Below are 19,338 nucleotides of genomic sequence, written 5' to 3' on the forward strand. Positions count from 1 at the left end.
ACTGAGAAGATTCGAGAAGAAACTTATTGGGTCTATGAGATAGTTCCCTCTTCGAACTCATGTGACCAATGAATCACTCACATTCGCTATTTTGTGCCATAAAATGTTTGATAGTAAGCATTACTATGCCACGACACCAAATGGACATCCATGACTCTATGGGCTGTGCCTATGGGACGATCTCATTAATTATGACGATTACGATTTACTGGTGGTAGGACCTCTTGTGAGTCCGCACGAGTAGGTACCACCACCCTGCCTATTTCTGCCGTGAAGCAGTAATGTGTTTCGGTTTGAAGGGTGGGGCAGCCGTTGTAACTTACTTGAGACCTTAGAACTTATCTCAAGGTGGGTGGCGCATTTGCGTTGTAGATGTCTATGGGCTCCAGTAACCACTTAACACCAGGTAGGCTGTAAGCTCGTCCACCCATCTAAGCAATAATAAAAAATAAAAAATACTGGAATAAGCAGTCCAGGCCTCAAGAAAAGGCAAAAATCTCCTCTTAAAAAGCTATTATTATTATAAAGTAAGGAAATACAAAAATGAAGCCCTCTTAAGTAGTTTTAAACATTTTATTTCCCATTAAAAATATCTTACAAAATATTAACTAAATGCAGACGACAAATAAAAACAATAGAAAAATTAATTCTTATGTTCTAAGATATAAGTCTTCTTCATAATTTAATTAACGCCATAGATAATAAAATATAGACCAAGAAAGTATATAATTTCTATTTAGTGCTCTACGGATCAATCGGATCAATTGGATCGTTGGATTCTTACAACATATTAAGTGTATAATCGATGTCTTACAATTTATAACAATTGTAAGAATCCGACAGAAACTATCTCATCGTTATGTTTTTTTTTTTATTATACCATAGAGTAAACTGTTTTTTTTTATGTTGTGGCAAATAGATAAAGTAGGGCTTTTGCGAATTGTACTATTTCCGAACCACCGAGTTTAGACTCTCCGTAGACACGATCCACAAATGAGATAGGCACCTCTCCAATTGAATAATCAAATTGCCTCGCTCTGTAAAGAAGAAGAAAGCCTTTAACTCCTGATGAATAGAATATCATTATATTTATTTAGGGCTATTATTTTGAACCAATCCAGCTTGAAGGGCAGGAAAACCATTGTTTATTTATTTATTTACATGAGCTTACGGCACACCTGGCGTTAAGTGGTGACCACAGTCCATAGACACCACAATATGAATACCACCACCCACTTTTAAGATTAATGTCTTATTGGACAGTAATTAGGCAAATTTACCTTTTTATTATTACACCATGTTCTTACTTTATCTTGGTAATCATTCGTGAACGCTTTTTTAATGTTTTTTGACTCACACGATGATAAACACCAAAAGTGTCACGTTCTGCCTGAGCCTAAGCGTGCAAGCGAGAGCAGGGAGCAAACGATAGAGAGGCACGATCGGCCTAAGCGTTTACAAAACTTTACAGACACCCAATTTTTTTTTCGTAAAATTACCAGTAGCATCGCACGATACCAGTGTGCTTAGTGCGAGTTTTTTAACGTTCTCTATAGCGTAAAAGTTAGCTCATAATTGTATGGAATGGAATCGTTTGCGTACGTTTGCCGCTAGGGGCGCTGTTGCAATTGCATACAAATTTGAGTTAACTTTTACGCTATCGAGAACGTTAAAAAACTCGCACTAAGCACACTGAGCACCATTTTGATTTTAGCAGTATTCAAATGCTCTGAACTTGTTATACGTTAAACACTTAAGGACAGTGACCACCTATGTTACAATTTCAACCACTAATGAAACCTTAATTCACTGGTGGTAGGACCTCTTGGGAGTCCGCACGGGTAGGTACCACCACCCCGCCTATTTCCGCCGTGAAGCAGTAATGCGTTTCGGTTCGAAGGGTGGGGTAGCCGTTGTAACTATACTGAGACCTTTGAACTTATATCACGAGGTGGGTGGCGCATTTTACGTTGTAGATGTCTGTGGGCTCCAGTAACCACTTAACATCAGGTGGGCTGTGAGCTCGTCCATCCATCTAAGCAATAAAAAAAAAAAAAGATAGTGCACTAAATAAAGCGATACTATAAATAAACACAACAAAAGTCAATGAGAATTATGATTTTTGGTTTTGGTTTGGTGTATCCACGCAATTTCTCACTTATGCATTGATTGCAATAGCCCACTACCCAGTGTTACCAGAACCAGGTAATATACCACGATAGAAGTATCGAATGTGTTAATCCAAGATATAAATTTTTGTGTGATATTTCATTCAAATCCTTATGACCAATTTCAAGTGATTGAGTAACAGATATCCTAACATACAAACATTTACATGTTTTACTATAATAGTGTAGATAAATTAAATGGTTAAATAACATGCCTGATAATCATTTCCATTTGGAAGACATATCCTTTAGAAACGCAGCTTAGAATAAGCTTCTCGAGAACTTCCTTTTTGTACAATCTGAAAGTTACAAAGTTAAATTATTATTTTCATAATTGAATGAATAATTGAAAATGACTTTTATGGTCTTTATGATAAACATCAGAAATAATGTATGTATAATAATATAATAAAAAATAAAAATAATATAATAAGAAAACAGAGATTAAATCTTAAACTGAATAAAATCTATACTAATATATAAATCTACAGTGGTTTTTACGGATGTTCTGTTATAACTACTGAACCATGCATCCGATTGACTTGAAACTTGGTATCCATGTAGAAAATACATATACTTAATGGATAGGCTAATATTTATATGAGCGTTGGACTCCCTACACCAGTTACGGAGGCGTTATTGATGAGAATCTTTGTGGGGGTGAGAAATAATAATGTTAATTTTAAATGCCAAGCGAAGCGGACGGGTACAGCTTGTTTTATATAAATATGTATAATTTTATGAACTAACGAAAATAATCATAAAAAATGCGGGATTTTAAAGTGTTAAAGTAATTTTCATTTCATTCACACAATAAACAGAAAACAAAATTGTAGAGTTCACTGGTATTTTTTAAATAAACTATGAATTGGACGTACAGAAGAATCCACATCTCATCTAGTATTTAAAAAAGCCATTAGGCATCAGGACGTGAATGCCAATTAAATATAACTTTGAATACTCAATTGTTCTACTCTTAAAACAAATATGGATCACTAATTCATACCGGGAACAGACAGTATGTTAAAAACTACAACAAGGTCTTAGTTGACAATCTCATAATTAATGAAAATAGAATTCAATAATAATGATACCACCATATAATCTCAAATGATGTCAAAAAAACTTCCTTCAGAAAGGAGTAAATTTAACTGAAGTTCAATTAAAAACAAACAAACAAAATGTTGATATAAATACAAAATAAAGTGCATTTTTAATTCCAAAAATAAATGTTGAATATTAAGCAAAAAGTCCCCTAAACCACTAACGCCTTTATGTTCTAGTTAGTAGGGTTCTTTCTCAAAGATTAAGATTTTGAGTCTTATCATCATTACGACATTCAATTGGGATGGTAGGTTTTTTCCCAATAACGATTAATGTATACATACCTAAATGAGCCAGTCAGATCTGAAACTCCAGGTCTCAGCATTAACTGAGTCAAAAAGTTAGCTCCCCTAGATATGAGCTTACGCTTGAAGTCCCAGCCGTAGACTCCACCACTCCCCTTGTAACGAGTACCAGAGACAATATCGTAATCATATTTTAATTGGAGTTTGATGAACTCTGGAATGAACTTTGGCTGTGGATGTAATTTTTTTAAATTAAAAACATTAGATAAGCGAAGTTGTATTTTGTATTCATATAATATTATTTATACATCAACACCATCATCAGCCCACAGATTTCCACTGCTGGACAGAGGCATTCCCCAAAATTTACTGCAATGAAGTCTGCATAGCTCACTTTTAGCAGATTTTCATAAACTTTGGTAGGCCATCAATCTACCTTGTGAGAGGCCTATCTACACTGCATTTCCAATGTGTAATTACCAATTGTTTTTTATTTTTATGTGTGACTAGTCTTTATTATATTTTATAATGATTTTTTTTTGTCATAAGTTACAATATTATTCTAATGACAAATAGTATTTTGTGATCACTCACAATACTGTAAAAGATAACTACTTATGTGAAGGTTTTCAATACTAAAATGTTGATTCAACAGTTTGTATTTTTATTGGTATGTTAATAGTATTTTTGTCTTATATTCAATCTTACATGATGGCTCAAATCCGCATCCATTATAATAATAAAATTTCCAGAAGCTTGCTGTATCCCATGAATGTAGGCAGTTCCGAGACCAAGCTTCATCTCGCGAGGTCGAAGCACTATTTTAGAGGAGCCATAGAGCTTCTGCAGCTGACGCGCCACTTCTGAAGTCCCATCAGGACTTCCATCATCTATTATGATCACTTCGTAATCGACACCGCTGTTTACAAAAATATGTATATTAATTATGAACTTGAAATCCAGAAATTTAGAAAATTATTCGACAACACTAACCTTTCGTCTAAATATTTAATTATTAGCCATATTATTATAGGGAGGTTTTCTCGTTCATTGTAAGTTGGTAGTAAAATTGAGTATTTATCTCTTTTTATCAATCCCGAATCCACCTCCATGCTGTCAACAACAATTCAATTTTAACATAAAGGTCTTTAATGTTAAGTGTTTTAACTATTTAAAGTATAGTTTTTATGGCTTTTATCAACAGAATATGATTTAACAAATTTATTTACATTTCAAAGTTTTTGACTTACACTTGGATTGTTTCGACAGTAATCCACAGATGTCAGATTTTTTTATTATAAATTTTACTGGCTTGGAAACAAAGTTCTTTAAGCCAAGATGTCGGATTCATTTTTTTATAAGGTATTTAAAGACCTGGTAACTAAAACTTTTAAGTCATGTTTTATTTTAATTTTTATTCTTATTTTTTGAAAAATGGTAATATGGAGTGTGTTAAAATGAAATAAAATGAAATATAGATGATTAATTTGAGACATTAATCAACTAATGAGTGTCAAAAGTCAATGTGGTCTGTAAGGATTTACACATACTTTGCGATTATACGATAAGATACCTGATACCTGCGACCGGTGCTTTAGTTTGCAGCTGTGCAGCAGGTGCTAGAACAGCACTGGGTTTAGGTGTATCTAATACAACGTGTCCAGGGCATCGACAACGGTAGTGACTATTGCATGAGCCGACTTGGGCTATAAATTATAATCAGCAACGGATACGATAAGAGGGATATTACCTCACATTGATTTAATAAGTGTTGTGAAGATGACTTCGGCATTTTGTAACAATAAAAGATTTGTGTGTATGGTATAGTCCATGCATCTTTTTTTTTTAAAAATAAAAATTTTAATTGACTTTAGTGCCTATCAAATGTCAATGTCAATAAACTATATGTCTAAAAATAAAAAGAATAAAAATATTGAATTAAATGTTTTGGCGCATAAAAATTAAGGTTTAACAAAGTAATTTAATCTACTATTTAAATGATAACATTATGTCATGATGACGTAAGTTACAGTTAAACAATAACGAAAACAGAACTTTGAACATAATCTTCAGGTCAAAGCACTTACACTTACACTTATGTTTCAGTGAGTAAGTAATAAGTGAAGTGAAAGTTACATCATTTTTCAAAGAAAATGGGTAAAACAAGCAAAGTTGTTGTATGTGGCATGAAGGGAGTCGGTAAAACAGCTATCCTAGAGCAGTTAATTTACGGCAATGTAAATTTGAAATCATGTTTTTATCCCACGATCGAAGACATTTATGTGGCGAACATCGAAACAGATCGCGGCCCGAAAGAACGCGTCTGTTTCTACGACACAGCGGGCTTGGAGCCTCCGCTTACAGGCGAGTTTAAAGGTTTTAGTAAATTTTGAGTTTTCAGCTTGTCTTATTTTCACGCACCAGCTTTTTGCACGGGCTTCTTATTTTGTAAATATGAAACTAGGTTAATGTTGTCATATTATCATTTACAGAAAAAATACACGGCAGTTAATCAAATATTCGACACATCAACTTAATTGTGTACCTGATCATGATAACTGTAATCGTAAGTCATAAAAAAGTATTCAAAACATCTGAAATAAAACTAATGACAAAAATAAAATCGAGATTAAACCATCGAAAGTAGTTTTAGTTATATTTATAACTCGCTAAAACTAAAGAAAACACCAGATGAAAATGTTATGACCTTCTGAATCGGCAATGTGTGGACTATTGGAATTTTTGTACTAGAACATAACTGACTGAGCCTGTCACATAAATTATTACTATTTACCTATACTGCTCAGTGGGCCCAGTGGTGTGGATTGGGAGAGGCCTATGTCCAGCAGTGGACTGTTGTTGATGATGATGACCTATATTGTCTGAAGAACTAAATTTTTTTAAATATTGTATAGGTGGAGCTTATGATGTACCTGGTGTGTAGCTTATGAGTTGTTAGCCACCTGCCTTGAAACATGTGGTAGAAAACTCAATAGTATTTTATAAATTAAACCTGCCTTTTGTACATACCTCTTAAACTAATTCTTTCCCATGTATAAATACAATAGGACAACTAAAGTGCCGGATGAAAGGTGATTGCATGCGACAGAGATGCGAATGTTGCGATGGATGTGTGGAGTAACGAGAATGGATAGAATACGGAATGAATATGCTAGAGGAAGTCTGAAAGTGGCATCTGTGACAAAGAAGCTGAGGAGTCCGCGTTTGGGATGGTATGGACATGTGATGGGACAAAATAAAAATGAGGTTGGTAAGAGAATGTTAACTCTGAATGTGGAAGGATACAGAGGAAGAGGTAGACCTAAGAAGAAATGGATGGATTGCGTGAAAAATGATATGGGTAAGAAAGGAGTGAGCAAAGAAATGGTATATGATAGAACGATATGGAAGGAGAAAACATGTTGCACCGACCCCAGGTGACTGGGAGAAGGGCAGGAGAATGATGATGTATAAATAGAATATGAAATTAAATAGAGTGCTGCAAGGCTGCTTGGTTTAAGCGACATTTTTGCAACTTTACAGGAGAGCTGTTCAAAGTTGCAAATTTGGAAAAAATATCATAACAAAAGTACTTCTTTAGCCATTTCGATGGAGTAAACTTAATTGAAGTTATACCACCAGTAAAAATTAGACACCGTTTAGCCTATATAATTTATAATTTTAAATTATTTGTTTGCATAGACAATCATAGAGAAGCTGCTCACAGAACTTTACCTTATTAACAGCTTATGCAAAATAAAACAGAAATTTTATTACATAGATAAATGTCGTCTATTATGGGAAATGTCCCTTAAACCAAATAGCCATTCCAACCCTCGAACTAAATTCTTTAAATGTATTTATGTGCATAATTATCGAAGTTACCCCCAAATGAAAGGGTAACAGATAGGGATCCTGAAAATGATACATTATTGAGCATATTCAGCATATTCATTTAAATAAATACAGAATACAAGGAAGGAAAATAAAAGGTTGGACAAAAAAATAATTTTAGAAATATGGTATCAGGAAGATCAATACGTCCTAAGCCTAAATACATTTAAATAAAAATAAAATTTATTATGAATGTCATACTGTAAAGCTAATGTACTATATTATAAACTGAAAAGTGAGTTAAAGCAATTGATTATAATTGCGTTTTATATATATTATGTCAGATGTACAGAAAAATGCTCTATTCCGAAAGGATAGATTATTATACAGTGACATGAGTGAAGCAGCAGGCAAAAGCTAGTTTAGCTTCTCAGTTTTTACTGGTGGTAGGACCTCTTGTCAGTCCGCGCGGGTAGGTACCACCACCCTGCCTATTTCTGTCATGAAGCAGTAATGCGTTTCGCTTTGAAGGGTGGGGCAGCCGTTGTAACTATACTGAGAACTTAGAACTTATATCTCAAGGTGGGTGGCGCATTTACGTCGTAGATGTCTATGGGCTCCAGTAACCACTTAACACCAGGTGGGCTCTGAGCTCGTTCACCCATCTAAGGAATAAAAAAAAAAACATGAATAATCCTCCTCTCCTTCTCGTGACGTTTCCTCACTGCTGAGGGTCGTGACCATTATATGTCGACAGGATTTTGCTCCTTGTAATGTCCCGCCAGCGCCTCCGATAATTGACCGCATAAGGGGCGTCGTGGAATGGGATCTCGAATGATGGGATGATTAATCCAAAACACATCAATTCAGCTTTGAAAGTATGATGAAATTTTTCTAATGAACAGGTCCTCCGCAATCTCCTACAATGCAGCTAACGGCCAACCAAGTGCTCCAACGACACTATCTCGGTTTCTCAGAAGGTTTTGTCATGGTGTATGATACAGCGCGACCAGAATCGCTGGATGTACTCATGTATTTAAAGAAGGACATAGACAGGAACAAAGATAAGAAAGAGGTGAGAGTTTTCACTTTGTAAAATATTTATGTCAAATTCAAATTAAAATCATTTATTTCAACTTAGATGTCAGTATAACACATTTGTTGAATGTCAAAATACAAATAACAATGTTAACTCTACCACCGGTTCCAAAAAAAGCTACAGTCCTGAGAAGAACCAGCGAAACAAACTCAGCGGGCTTTTTTTTTTGTTTATTCTCAAATATTTTCTTTTTTTTTAAATAAATAAAAATATTTACAATAGAGGGAAAAACAAGTCAAAAAATACAATTAAAAAAAAAAAAAAAAAATGAAAAATGAAAAGGCCAGGAGCGAGCGCCTCATTCCCACGTAGTGCCATCTAGTAAATAATCCTTAACTTTATAATATGCCTTTTTGCACAAATGTTCCTTGACAGTTTTCTTAAATCTGATAAGGTAATGGTGTAGTTAGAACAACTCAAATCGGCTAGATTTGGATAGGAATAGTTGTATTCATATTATGATATCTATGAATTATGAACACCTTATACTGTACAGGTTACCAAGTATCAAAAAACTCAACGAATGTATAAAAATTCAAATAATGTATAGTACTTCGATTAGATTGAAATTCTACATTCGAATTTGACACTTAACATTGTTTTTTTTACAGAGTATTAACACTTATTGTAAAACATAGTCAAATCATCGATGTCAAGATAAGTTTACAGTTTGTCTGGTGTTGGTTTGTCGGCTTGGCTCGGTAGGCAGCTGCTTGGCTCTGCCCCTGGCATTGCTGAAGTCCATGGGCGACGTTAACCACTCACCATCAGGTGGGCCGTATGCTCGTCTGCCTACACGGGCAATAAAAAAAAAAATAAAAAATTAATATGGAGCCCATAGAAATCCACAACATTTATTTTCATCGCATTACAATCAGCTTTGGGTTCTTTTTTTTGGTAATTTGCTTAAATCTTTCTGTCACAGGTAGTAATACTAGTGATCGGTAATAGAACCGGACCAGATGATCCGAACAGCCTCGAGAACACATGCTCCAAAGCCTCGAATTGGTGTGCACGCGAGAAGGTCAGACATTTTGAGGTGAACGCAATGGATCGTCCGTCCCTATATGAACCATTCATCTTCATGACCTCGAAATTGAACCCGGTACAAAATAAGACGACCTTCCCGCAACTAAGCACGTTGAGTAAGCTCACCCAGAAGAACAATAAAAGTGAAGCCATGTAACGGTACTTTTTCAATCTATGCCCTTTCTGCTATCAGCCTTAATAGGCATTATAGGTATTTTTAATGTTTACATTGCAATAGTTAAATAAAGAGTGTTACTCAATGTAGAGACAAATTGAAACCGATTATAATTGTGATATCAGACTTGATAAATCATATCGAGGGGTGAAGGGCTATCTAGGTTAAACCGACATTTTTGTTACTTTACACGAGAACAATTTAAAGTTTATAAATTAGGAAATAATATCATAAAATAAATAAACAAAGAAGAAACAAAAAGAAATAAACTTCTTCCATTATTTGAATAGAGTAAACTTAATAGAAGTTCAATTAAAAACATCGGACTGTTGATGCTAATACCAAATAAAACGCATCTTTAATTATAAAGATAAATGTCGCGTACTAAGCGAAATGTCGCGTTTTAAGCGAAGTGTCGTTTAAACCAAATAGCCTTTCACCCCTCGATACATATTTATATTTAACTGAAACATATAAAATTTTATGATGTCAAAATATTTGTTAAGGGCAAAGCCCTAACACCCCCCTCCTCTCAATTATGTACCTGAATATTTCACGCTTATATTCAAAAACATCATTTCAAATTACTATCCTAGATAGAATTTCATTGATCTCATTATATAGAAACAAATCTATGAATTTAAAACTTTTTATGTCATACAAAATGAAATTTAACTTTTGAATTTTTCAAAGATAATGAAATATGCATGTTATGATATTAATTTAAAATAAATAAACCAATGCTTTATATTTTAGTTTTAAGTATCAAGTTATCAAGTTAATCATGAAGCTTTTAGATAATAATATATTTTTAATTGCATTATTGTGGTAAAACAATGAGAATAACACATTTTAAAATTTTAAAAAACACCTAAAAAGTCTTATTTTATTGACACTTCGACGGATCGCGCGATAGGCACAAGTTATTAAAATAGTAGTATATAAAAACAAAATCGCGTTAATGACCGCCTCTGTCTTCCTAAATAAATCCAAATAATTAATTGTAAAGTTATGTTTTACACCAAAGGAGAAACCCCATTTTGGGCCTAAGCGTTACACGAATGGGATATGTACCAAAAAATTCGTCTATTTTGCTTGATTAACCTATTGAAATCTTAGCTTCATTGACAATGGCCAAGTGTAGAAAATAAGTTGAATTCAATTTTTTGTTTTAAACAATCTTTGTAAACATCTGCAACACTTATTTCAATATACGTAACTAGCTCCACAAACGTGCGGATTAGAATTAGAGCATCCATAAAATAGGATCGATTTAGTGGAATTCGAGTGTAAAAAATAATTAATACTCTTTTGCTTTAGGATAAATGACTGTTTTTATAGGTATTTTAATCAATGTAAATAGAGTATGGCCATCGAATCGTGACACAACTACTTACAATGGCGGCAATTCAAAATATCTACAACTGACAACATTAAATATAGCATAAAAGAGTAGTTTTGCATTTTTATATTAATGTGACTATGCCATAGAAAAACACTAATGTATCAAATCGTGTTATGTTAACTTTAACGTTGCCAACTGAAGATATTTTGGATTGCCGCTATTTAGTTGTGCCATGATTCGCTAGCCAGACTATAAACTTAATCTCATTGAATAACGTAACGTAAAACACCAAAATCTACTAACAAAAACATTAAAAGAAATAAATAACTGTGCCATTTAGTTATGACACGAAATCATGTCGGCAACTGCGGCAATTCAAAATATTTTCAACTGGCAATCTTAAATATAACATGAAAAAGTCGATTTGGTACTTTGAGTTTTTCTATGGTGTAGTTACATTAATAATTTTACTGGTGGTAGGATCTCTTGTGAGTCCGCTCCTCCCGCCCGCCTATTTTTGCCGTAAAGCAGTAATGCGTTTCGGTTTGAAGGGCGGGGCAGCCGTTGTAACTATAGAACTTATATCTCAAGGTGGGTGGCGCATTTACGTCGTAGATGTCTATGAGCTCCAGTAACCACTTAACATCAGGTGGGCTGTGAGCTCGTCGATGGGTGTCTGAGCAATAAAAAATAAAAATAAAAAAGGCATGAAATAAAATGAAATGAAATGTGATGAGATAATATGGAAGCACGTAATGATTTATATTTTATATAAAAAAGATAACATATAAATATAGTTTTTCATATAAAAAAGTTTTCATTAAAATTAAAATAAGACTGACCTAAAGGTCTTAGTTACCAGGTCATAAAATCCCTGAAAAAAATCATTTCGTGCGCAGCGCGTTTCGCATTACGTTGTTTTTAATTTTTGGCTTTCGTTCGTTTTCGTAAACAACCTAACGCGCAATTTCTCGTAACAGGTTCCATTTTTATTTTAAAGCAACCTGTTGCTGCAACAGGTTTCGTAAAAAATTACTCATCTTTAGTAGGAAACAGCCTCAAAAATATCTTTTTTATTAAAATATCTCGAACAATAAACATAACCTAAAATGTAAACATTGTCTGATTTTACCAATTTGGCCATTGCTGGGAGACCTGAAAATTGGGCTCATGAAACCTTCTTAGGCATTGTAACTTATGCCCAAATTCTAGGACTGTAACGCCAGGCCCAAGTTTGTATGGATTTCGGGTTTGTCCTTTAAAAGATACTTTTGGCGGCCATTTTGACGTTGCGATTAAATATGCAAATGGCGGACGAAAAACGCGGTATATATTTTTTATCAATAATTAATTATATAATATTGTTAATTTAATATATAATCCGCCCTGTTTTATTTATTAATTTCGTCATCGAACATTTCGCCGTAAAAATAAAAATTAAAGGGGGCATAGATTAGACTAATAAAAACGTGACTTAACTTCAAGTACTTAAGATTTAATCTCGATTATTAAATAAATGATAAGTGCAATATTTATCTTTTAAGAAGTTATTAAGGTGCTTGAAAAAAAAAAGCTTGTGAATACAATAAAAATCGTGATACTTTGTGCTTTGATGTCTTACACGTCTTCACACGTTTATTGTATAAAAACAGTATTTGAGTCGTCTATTATCAAAGGTGGCAATCTGTACATTTGGACAAAAATTTTTTATTTATATGTCAATACAGATTTATTTGAATATAATCGTCTCCTTCAAAGAATACGGTTCAAAACCTGCATTAAATAAAGATTAATAGTTAACCTGTTATTTATCTAAGATGTCGTTCCGAAGAGTTTTGTGACTGCCTATGGAGTACAAAGTCAATAATTCGTTTTTCTGATTTACCAATCATTGTCCAAAAGTCAGATTGCCGGCTTTGATAATAGTCGACTCATTTACAGTATTTTTAATTTTGTATTACATGACCAACAATAGCTTCACAGCTCGTGTTTAGATCGCCAACAAAAATAATAGACTCTAAATTTGTTTAAAAAAAAAATGTCAATAATTATGATATTTCGAAATTTTTAATAGACCAAAAGTTTAAGAAATTCAAAAAGGGACGCACATAAAATGTATCGATATCGGAACCTGCGGTCTCCACACAGATGGCAATGCAAACGCATTGGTTCAATTTGCATTTGGCTGCCAACTAACAGCCACAATGTAAAACATAGAATTTTGCTTTGTAAAATTAATCTCAGCACTTAGTAATGTCAGTCGTGTTATTATATACCTAGTTAATACTTAATAATGCGATATTAAATGAAGTCTTCGTGGCCTATAGGATAAGACGCCCGGGGTACACTTATTGAGCGATTACATGTACCTGTGTTCGAATCCCGCAGACTGATGCTATTAAAAAAATAATGAAATACGTATATTTAACACAAGCTCACGAACAAAACTCAGCTGATAAACGATTTTTTTTTTATCAGTCACAGCAACTATTTTGCATATTACTTACTAGTGGCATTATTCATCATTATCAAATGCCAATTTCTGCCGCGCTGTATTCGTATTTACCGGAAATGAGACTTCGAACTCACGTCTCAAGGCGTGAGGTTCGTGATATCGATATGCTTCGGTGGTCACTGGCGTAACAAAGTGGGCTACGAGCTCGTTGTCATAAATGCAAAATAATAAAAAAATGTGTCTAAAGTCGGATTGCGGACGATAGTTTTACGTGATAATGTCAGTCATTGTCAGTGGCAGAACTATTCGAACTGCCAGCTCTGACGTCACGTGAAAAGAGAGATATAAATGTGTCACAAGCCAATGTTTGGGCCGATCGAGCTTCTATTGCTTGTTCCGCGCTCTCGCTTGCACGCTCAGACTCAGGCGGAACGTGACACTTTTTTGTGCGTGCAGCCGGTGTTCGTAGTCTTGAGGTTATCACGTTAAAAGCAAATCGTCGTTGTCAAACTAAAATCTACTATGTGCACTTTACTTTTTGATCTCTTCGTATAGTTCACAGCCCTATCTACAGTATAAAAAAAACTGTTATGTGTCTATAGCTTTCATATTTATCTATAGCTTTCATTTGATATAACAGTTTTTAAAAATTCACCTTCATATAAAATTTTATATGAAAATGTTTTTACTCGTCAATTGAAAATAGAGTTTTTGAACATAGCAGAATTTGGTTTGACAGCGACGAAATACTAAAATCGCGGACTAACTGACACTTGACAGCCTCAAATAGGGCCACAGATTACCGGTACTAAATTTATATCCAGTTAATACCATAGAATCTCTTTGAATATTATGACAATTTTATTTAGTATCTTAAGTATAAATTATGTAGTGAATTATTTTTTTGTGGTAATGTTCGTCGAATAAATGTTATGAAATAGCGTTTTTGTATTAATTTATGCTTCGATCAACAGTAGTATACTTCCTGGACGTTGCGGGCAGACGGCACACTTATTAGAAAATGTTATGTTTGAGTTATAAACATGAATTTTTTACTAATTGGTAGCTAATATGATGTAAAATAATTTTAAGTAATAAAAAAGTAGGTAAAGGGGGCGTATTTTTGAGAAATTTTAGGATTGTTGTAAAAATTGATGAAAAAATAACAGATTTATGCTAAAAAAACATGTTTATTGTCAATTGAGCGGAGGTTTTCTCCCACTTTTTCATTTTATGAGCACGCCTAAATACTTCCAATCATTATGGAATTTGTTTGACAGCGATAGATTATTTAGTTCAAAAGTTACACAGTTTTGTTTACACTGAAGTCACAGTAGAGAACAAAAATTTTAAAAAAATCATAAAAAGTTCAAAAAATTTTTTTACCATTTTTTAAATATTTTTTCCCTCGATAAAATTAAGCATAGATTCCCTCATTTCGATATGTGCACATTATAAAGAATCACACTATATAACTAGATAAAGGGACGTACAAAAATCAAAGCAAAAGCTGTCCGCGTGAATATACACATAAATAGCTACATTTGTTTACTAATAAACGGGGAAAAAAGTTTTGAAACAGTTTGAAGTTCAACCTAATTACAACTATGGCACCTAGTAATAAAGTCACAAATCTCCAAAACATTATCTAATACTTACGATAATTCGTCACATAAAATGAGCAAAGCAATAAATTACTCCTGTCACTTACAAATGAAAAGACCTAAGTTAAAACAACATTTAATGTGAAATCAACCTTAAAAGGCAGCAAATAAAGTAATTTTTTCCGTTATTGCCCTGAGAGCTACATCGTTTTATTTTGTTTAATTTTGCTTCTTGGAATTTCAATTTCTATTTACTACGGGAGGTAAGGGAGTCGCGTTGAACACTAAAATAATTTATTAAATGAATAAAAGTAAAAGTTTAGTTGTTTACTTTTAATGTTTTGGGCATGTTTGTTAGTATCTATACTATACATTACTTATTATTTTATTAGCGGTACGTTTTTGTGTAATATGTATTTTTATAGTATATTCATAAGTTTTCGCGAGTAGTACACATAATAAAACAACGTTTAAACGGTTTTAAGCGCGGTATTTTTATTACAATGTTTTGGCCACTTATCAATAGCCGTGATCACGGAAGACAAAGATGTCCAGTGTCAATGAGTAATATTAAAGTTTTTATTTAGCCTACCGCCATTTTGTTAATTGTAATTTGTTGTACATATTATGAAGTTGCTATCACACTTTTTTAGTAACGATTTACCTCTACTCACGCGAATACAATTTAGGTTAACGCTTTCAGTTTTCATACAAATAGCAAATACATCGGTAGAGGCATAGAATGACCCGCTCATGTCTCTTAGGTCTATTAATTTGTGAAAGAATTGTTTATCTGCTGCACACAAGTTATTTATTCACTGGTCACACTTTATTTACTTACAGCGAATCCCTAAATAAATCGTACTTTTGCGGCATAACACTAGAAAATGAACTTTCGCCCAATGTGGAACAAAGATTATTAGAAAGATTATCAGTAACTGTGTGGCCAATCTAACGTTGATTATTTGATTTTTGAAAAATAAGTGCCTACGAGATAATTTATTTGCTAAATGTAAATTATTTTTGTCTTGCAAATTGTGTAATTTAGTAATGAATTGCCACTTAATCTGTTTTTGATTAGGGGTGGGGTTTTTTTTTTTTTGATTCAAAAGTATTTCTCCTTAACTTTACCATATAACAAGCATCTAGGTACACAACAATATCGTAATCAGCACAAGGATGTCTAAAGTTTGTTTTAATATTTTCTGCATTATTTATCTCGCACTCTAGAATTTTCATGGTTACAATGTTACTTTTACAACCATCAAATGTTACCGGATAAATCTGAACCCCTATTTTTTCTCATTTTTCTAGTACTGTCTTACTCGAATTGGCTTTCATGTCTGTCTATGTGTCAATGAAAAAGCAAGCCAGTGGTAATTTCCAACTATCATTAATTGCAACCAACATAAAGACGTATGCCTGAGTAGCTATTTGATTGTTATCATCGCTTCCCAATCCGACGTGTACCAAACCCTCATAACGCTTGCTCGTCCATATTTTTGTCTTCTTATTGTCATATAATCGGCAACAAGGGTGCATAATAAATTTTTTTAACTTTGTTTTGCCTTTGCTTCTAACCTATTCAAAGTTTCTGCACAAAATCCGGGTTCCGCATCGATACTCCGATACCATTCGAACAACGTATTAGGGTGTGGTAAGTATGTGTTGAACATTTTATGCACGTTCTTAAAAGCAGCAGGGGAGTAAGACTCCCCGCGCATTAGGCAGCCCGGAACTCTTGGCTGCGGCAGCCAATACAACGCGCCTGTTGCACGGCAGCCCATTGGCTGTGCGCAGATAGAGCGAGAAAAAAACTGATCTGGGTATGTATGAACATCTTCAAAATAGTTATAGAATAAGCCTTTTGAGTGCCGTTCTAGAAAAAGAGGATGAATCCAGTGTCTTTACTTTGCCTTGCGTTTTTTACGAGATAATGTCCAAATCGCTCGACGAAAGGACCATAAATGGGCGTCGATTGGCTTCTATAAGCATTTCGGTTGCGGCAGCCAGGATGCCTAGAGCTGGCTGCGAGGCTGCGAGGTGCTTAAAAATGGAGCCTTAAGGCAAACCTTCTGGCACCAGGTGGATATTTTGAAAATGGTTTTTTACGCTGTTTTTTATTCTTTACGTATATCCCATTAAACACTTGTGCAATTTCAACATATTTTGATCAGTTTTTCAAGACTGTCTCATCTAAAATTTTTTTTTTCAACAAACTATATTTTTTAAAGAAGTGATTTTTTTTCTCAGTTTCTTGTTCAATTTTTGCAATGTTTGAATTTTTTTATTTATTATCTGTGACTTTGCGAGCAGTGAGTAACTGTTTATGCAGAAATCTCTTTCTGGGTGTTCCACAAACTGATATTAATTCTGATAATGATGCAACAGGAGAGGTCATAACAGAAATATGCTCTGCTTGGTCTTGGATATAGGTGGCCTTTTGTGTCATGTCTAACCTAGAACTCGACGATAGAGGCTGAAAAAAAAAAAAACAATGTCCACAATTAACTATCTGCAATGGCACGAATATACCTTACTGACATAAACTACAAATCTGAATTAAAAATTATCAGTTAGTGAAATAAGAAATATTAAGTCCAATTTTTTTTACTGAAATAATTTTGAACAATCAAAATTTATTTTTAAATATGTATATTTTCAATAAATAAATAATTTAGCATCTCATATAATAAACTGACGACACCTAGTGCTAAAAAATTACTCACTTGCACGTTAATATCAAATACTGAGAGTTTATTAATTGTGTCAATTGCCAAAAGTGTGCCAATTATGCGTCTTTCAACGGGGGTTGAATATGTGTTTTTGAAAAGAAAGACTCTTTAATAATAGATAAACATGAATTCCAACAACACGATGATTTATCGTTTCACAAATACATTTATGCACAAAAGAAAAACAAATATAAAATAACAATTTGATTGTGAATCATTAATGAATGTACCTGTAATTTAAGAACAGCTGTTTTAACCAATCGACGTTGGTTAGTATTTCCGGATATATCCGATTTATCAAAGTGATCGGAACATATAACCGAATTCTTAGCTCGCTTATAAAAGTCATCTCTTCTTTCTCTGGCGACAATCGAGATTAATTCTGCACACGTAAATTGCTAGGAAATCTAAAATAAAAAAGGAAAGCTAAGTATCTAATGAGAGTCCAACAAACAGACACAAAAGCAGCATTAACCAATTTTAACCAACCAATTTTGAAGTTCTACTAACAAATTTTAAAAAATTATTACAACGCAAATCTACTCCATGCATTTACTGTTCTGTTAAACCAAAGTTTGTCCATGTATTGGCGAGCCTTGGCCAAACATTTGTAGCGGTGGCTTAAAATCGGTAATTTTGTTCAAAATTTAATATTCTTTATTACTTTAAAGCTTAAAATATAACTTATACTTCAAGTACTTACCGAAAGTAAAATACTCCGGCCGATAAATTGCTTTTTCGGGCATTATTTTTGCGGCTTTTGAATACACACTGCGGCATTGTGAGACGAGTTGACATTGGCTGTGTTTGAAGTGAACTATAGTAGAATTATTTTGTCCGTGCAGTTTGGGTCATAAAAAATCGGAGCGGTGAAGCGAGTATTTCGCTCTCTCTTCCACCCACGAGTCTTATGGACGGGCATAGTGATGCGCATTATTGTTGTCGATAAGCGTTATCGATAGTGTATTTAGTTTTGTCATTTTGTGGGTTAGTGATAAAAATGAAAGTAAGAATCACTAATCGAACACTTACGCCACATATCGCAGCAGCAAGTTAACGAGAACGTCAGAAATTAACACTTTGTAACTTTTCGGGATTTATTCTTATTTCAGTGATTTTTTTTAACACATTGTTGTTTTAACACGTGCAAATATTATTTTGAATAAATTCTGCCGTTTTGATACAAAACAAAGAAGTAGCCATTGTGCCACTAAAGAAATTCAGAGAATGAATGCATAGAAACACATTACTCTTCGACATAATGTGCTATAATTTGCAGGTAAGTACAAATGACTCTTAACATAACAATGTCTCACCACCCTTCGTATACATTTTATCGATAATGGCGTTGCGCCCACACAACATGCTCACCGCCTTAGCCGGGCTATGTTTTATGACCCAAACTGCACGGACAAAATAATTCTACTATAGTTAAAAAATAATGGTGTATAATATGGAAATCGTTCCATCAATTGAAAAAAACAAAACGCACAGAAGCTAACATAAACACAGCACCTTGTAGAATATTAATGCGCACCTGCCGTC

General features: G+C 33.7%; 2 protein-coding genes and 1 long non-coding RNA gene across 7 annotated transcripts; 1 reads left to right on the plus strand and 2 right to left on the minus strand.

The window, feature by feature from the left end:
* Positions 1-559: 559 nt before the first annotated feature.
* Positions 560-4,876, minus strand: LOC733008 (dolichyl-phosphate mannosyltransferase). Of its 3 annotated transcripts, none has more exons than XM_012691318.4 (6): positions 4,768-4,876; positions 4,511-4,630; positions 4,226-4,436; positions 3,557-3,747; positions 2,384-2,467; positions 560-1,037 (listed from the first exon to the last, which is right to left on the minus strand). In XM_012691318.4, the coding sequence occupies exons 2-6, from the start codon at positions 4,627-4,629 to the stop codon at positions 902-904; spliced, it is 741 nt and encodes a 246-aa protein (XP_012546772.1). In that variant the 5' UTR covers position 4,630; positions 4,768-4,876; the 3' UTR covers positions 560-901.
* A 500-nt stretch (positions 4,877-5,376) lies between these two features.
* Positions 5,377-14,396, plus strand: LOC101742211 (NF-kappa-B inhibitor-interacting Ras-like protein). 3 transcript variants are annotated; one of them, XM_062674399.1, is made up of 5 exons: positions 5,377-5,538; positions 5,624-5,881; positions 6,010-6,083; positions 8,257-8,426; positions 9,376-14,396. In XM_062674399.1, the coding sequence occupies exons 2-5, from the start codon at positions 5,769-5,771 to the stop codon at positions 9,634-9,636; spliced, it is 618 nt and encodes a 205-aa protein (XP_062530383.1). In that variant the 5' UTR covers positions 5,377-5,538; positions 5,624-5,768; the 3' UTR covers positions 9,637-14,396. The 3 variants fall into 3 exon arrangements, with proteins under 3 accessions (XP_062530383.1, XP_004927286.1, XP_004927287.1); XM_004927229.5 differs by lacking the exon at positions 6,010-6,083 and having other exon boundaries at positions 5,624-5,893; XM_004927230.5 differs by lacking the exon at positions 6,010-6,083.
* Positions 14,397-15,527: 1,131 nt separating this feature from the next.
* Positions 15,528-19,215, minus strand: LOC110385412 (uncharacterized). Its single transcript, XR_002430697.3, has 3 exons — positions 18,497-19,215; positions 18,024-18,200; positions 15,528-17,537 (listed from the first exon to the last, which is right to left on the minus strand). It is a non-coding gene; the product is annotated as an uncharacterized LOC110385412 (long non-coding RNA).
* Positions 19,216-19,338: the final 123 nt, after the last annotated feature.

The sequence above is a fragment of the Bombyx mori genome, chromosome 20, assembly GCF_030269925.1.
Source record: "Bombyx mori chromosome 20, ASM3026992v2".
Lineage (NCBI taxonomy): Eukaryota > Metazoa > Arthropoda > Insecta > Lepidoptera > Bombycidae > Bombyx > Bombyx mori.

Bases quoted from the DNA above. Each gene is read 5' to 3' on its own strand.
- LOC733008 (XM_012691318.4), bottom strand. From the start codon at position 4,629: ATGGAGGTGGATTCGGGATTGATAAAAAGAGATAAATACTCAATTTTA. The intron at 2,468-3,556 runs GTATGTATACAT...TGTAACTTTCAG, and splicing joins GATCTGACTGGCTCATTTAG to ATTGTACAAAAAGGAAGTTC. The intron at 1,038-2,383 runs GCATGTTATTTA...TCTTCTTTACAG, and splicing joins CAAATGGAAATGATTATCAG to AGCGAGGCAATTTGATTATT.
- LOC101742211 (XM_004927229.5), top strand. From the start codon at position 5,671: ATGGGTAAAACAAGCAAAGTTGTTGTATGTGGCATGAAGGGAGTCGGT. The intron at 5,894-8,256 runs GTTTTAGTAAAT...TCTAATGAACAG, and splicing joins GCTTACAGGCGAGTTTAAAG to GTCCTCCGCAATCTCCTACA. The intron at 8,427-9,375 runs GTGAGAGTTTTC...TTTCTGTCACAG, and splicing joins GGAACAAAGATAAGAAAGAG to GTAGTAATACTAGTGATCGG.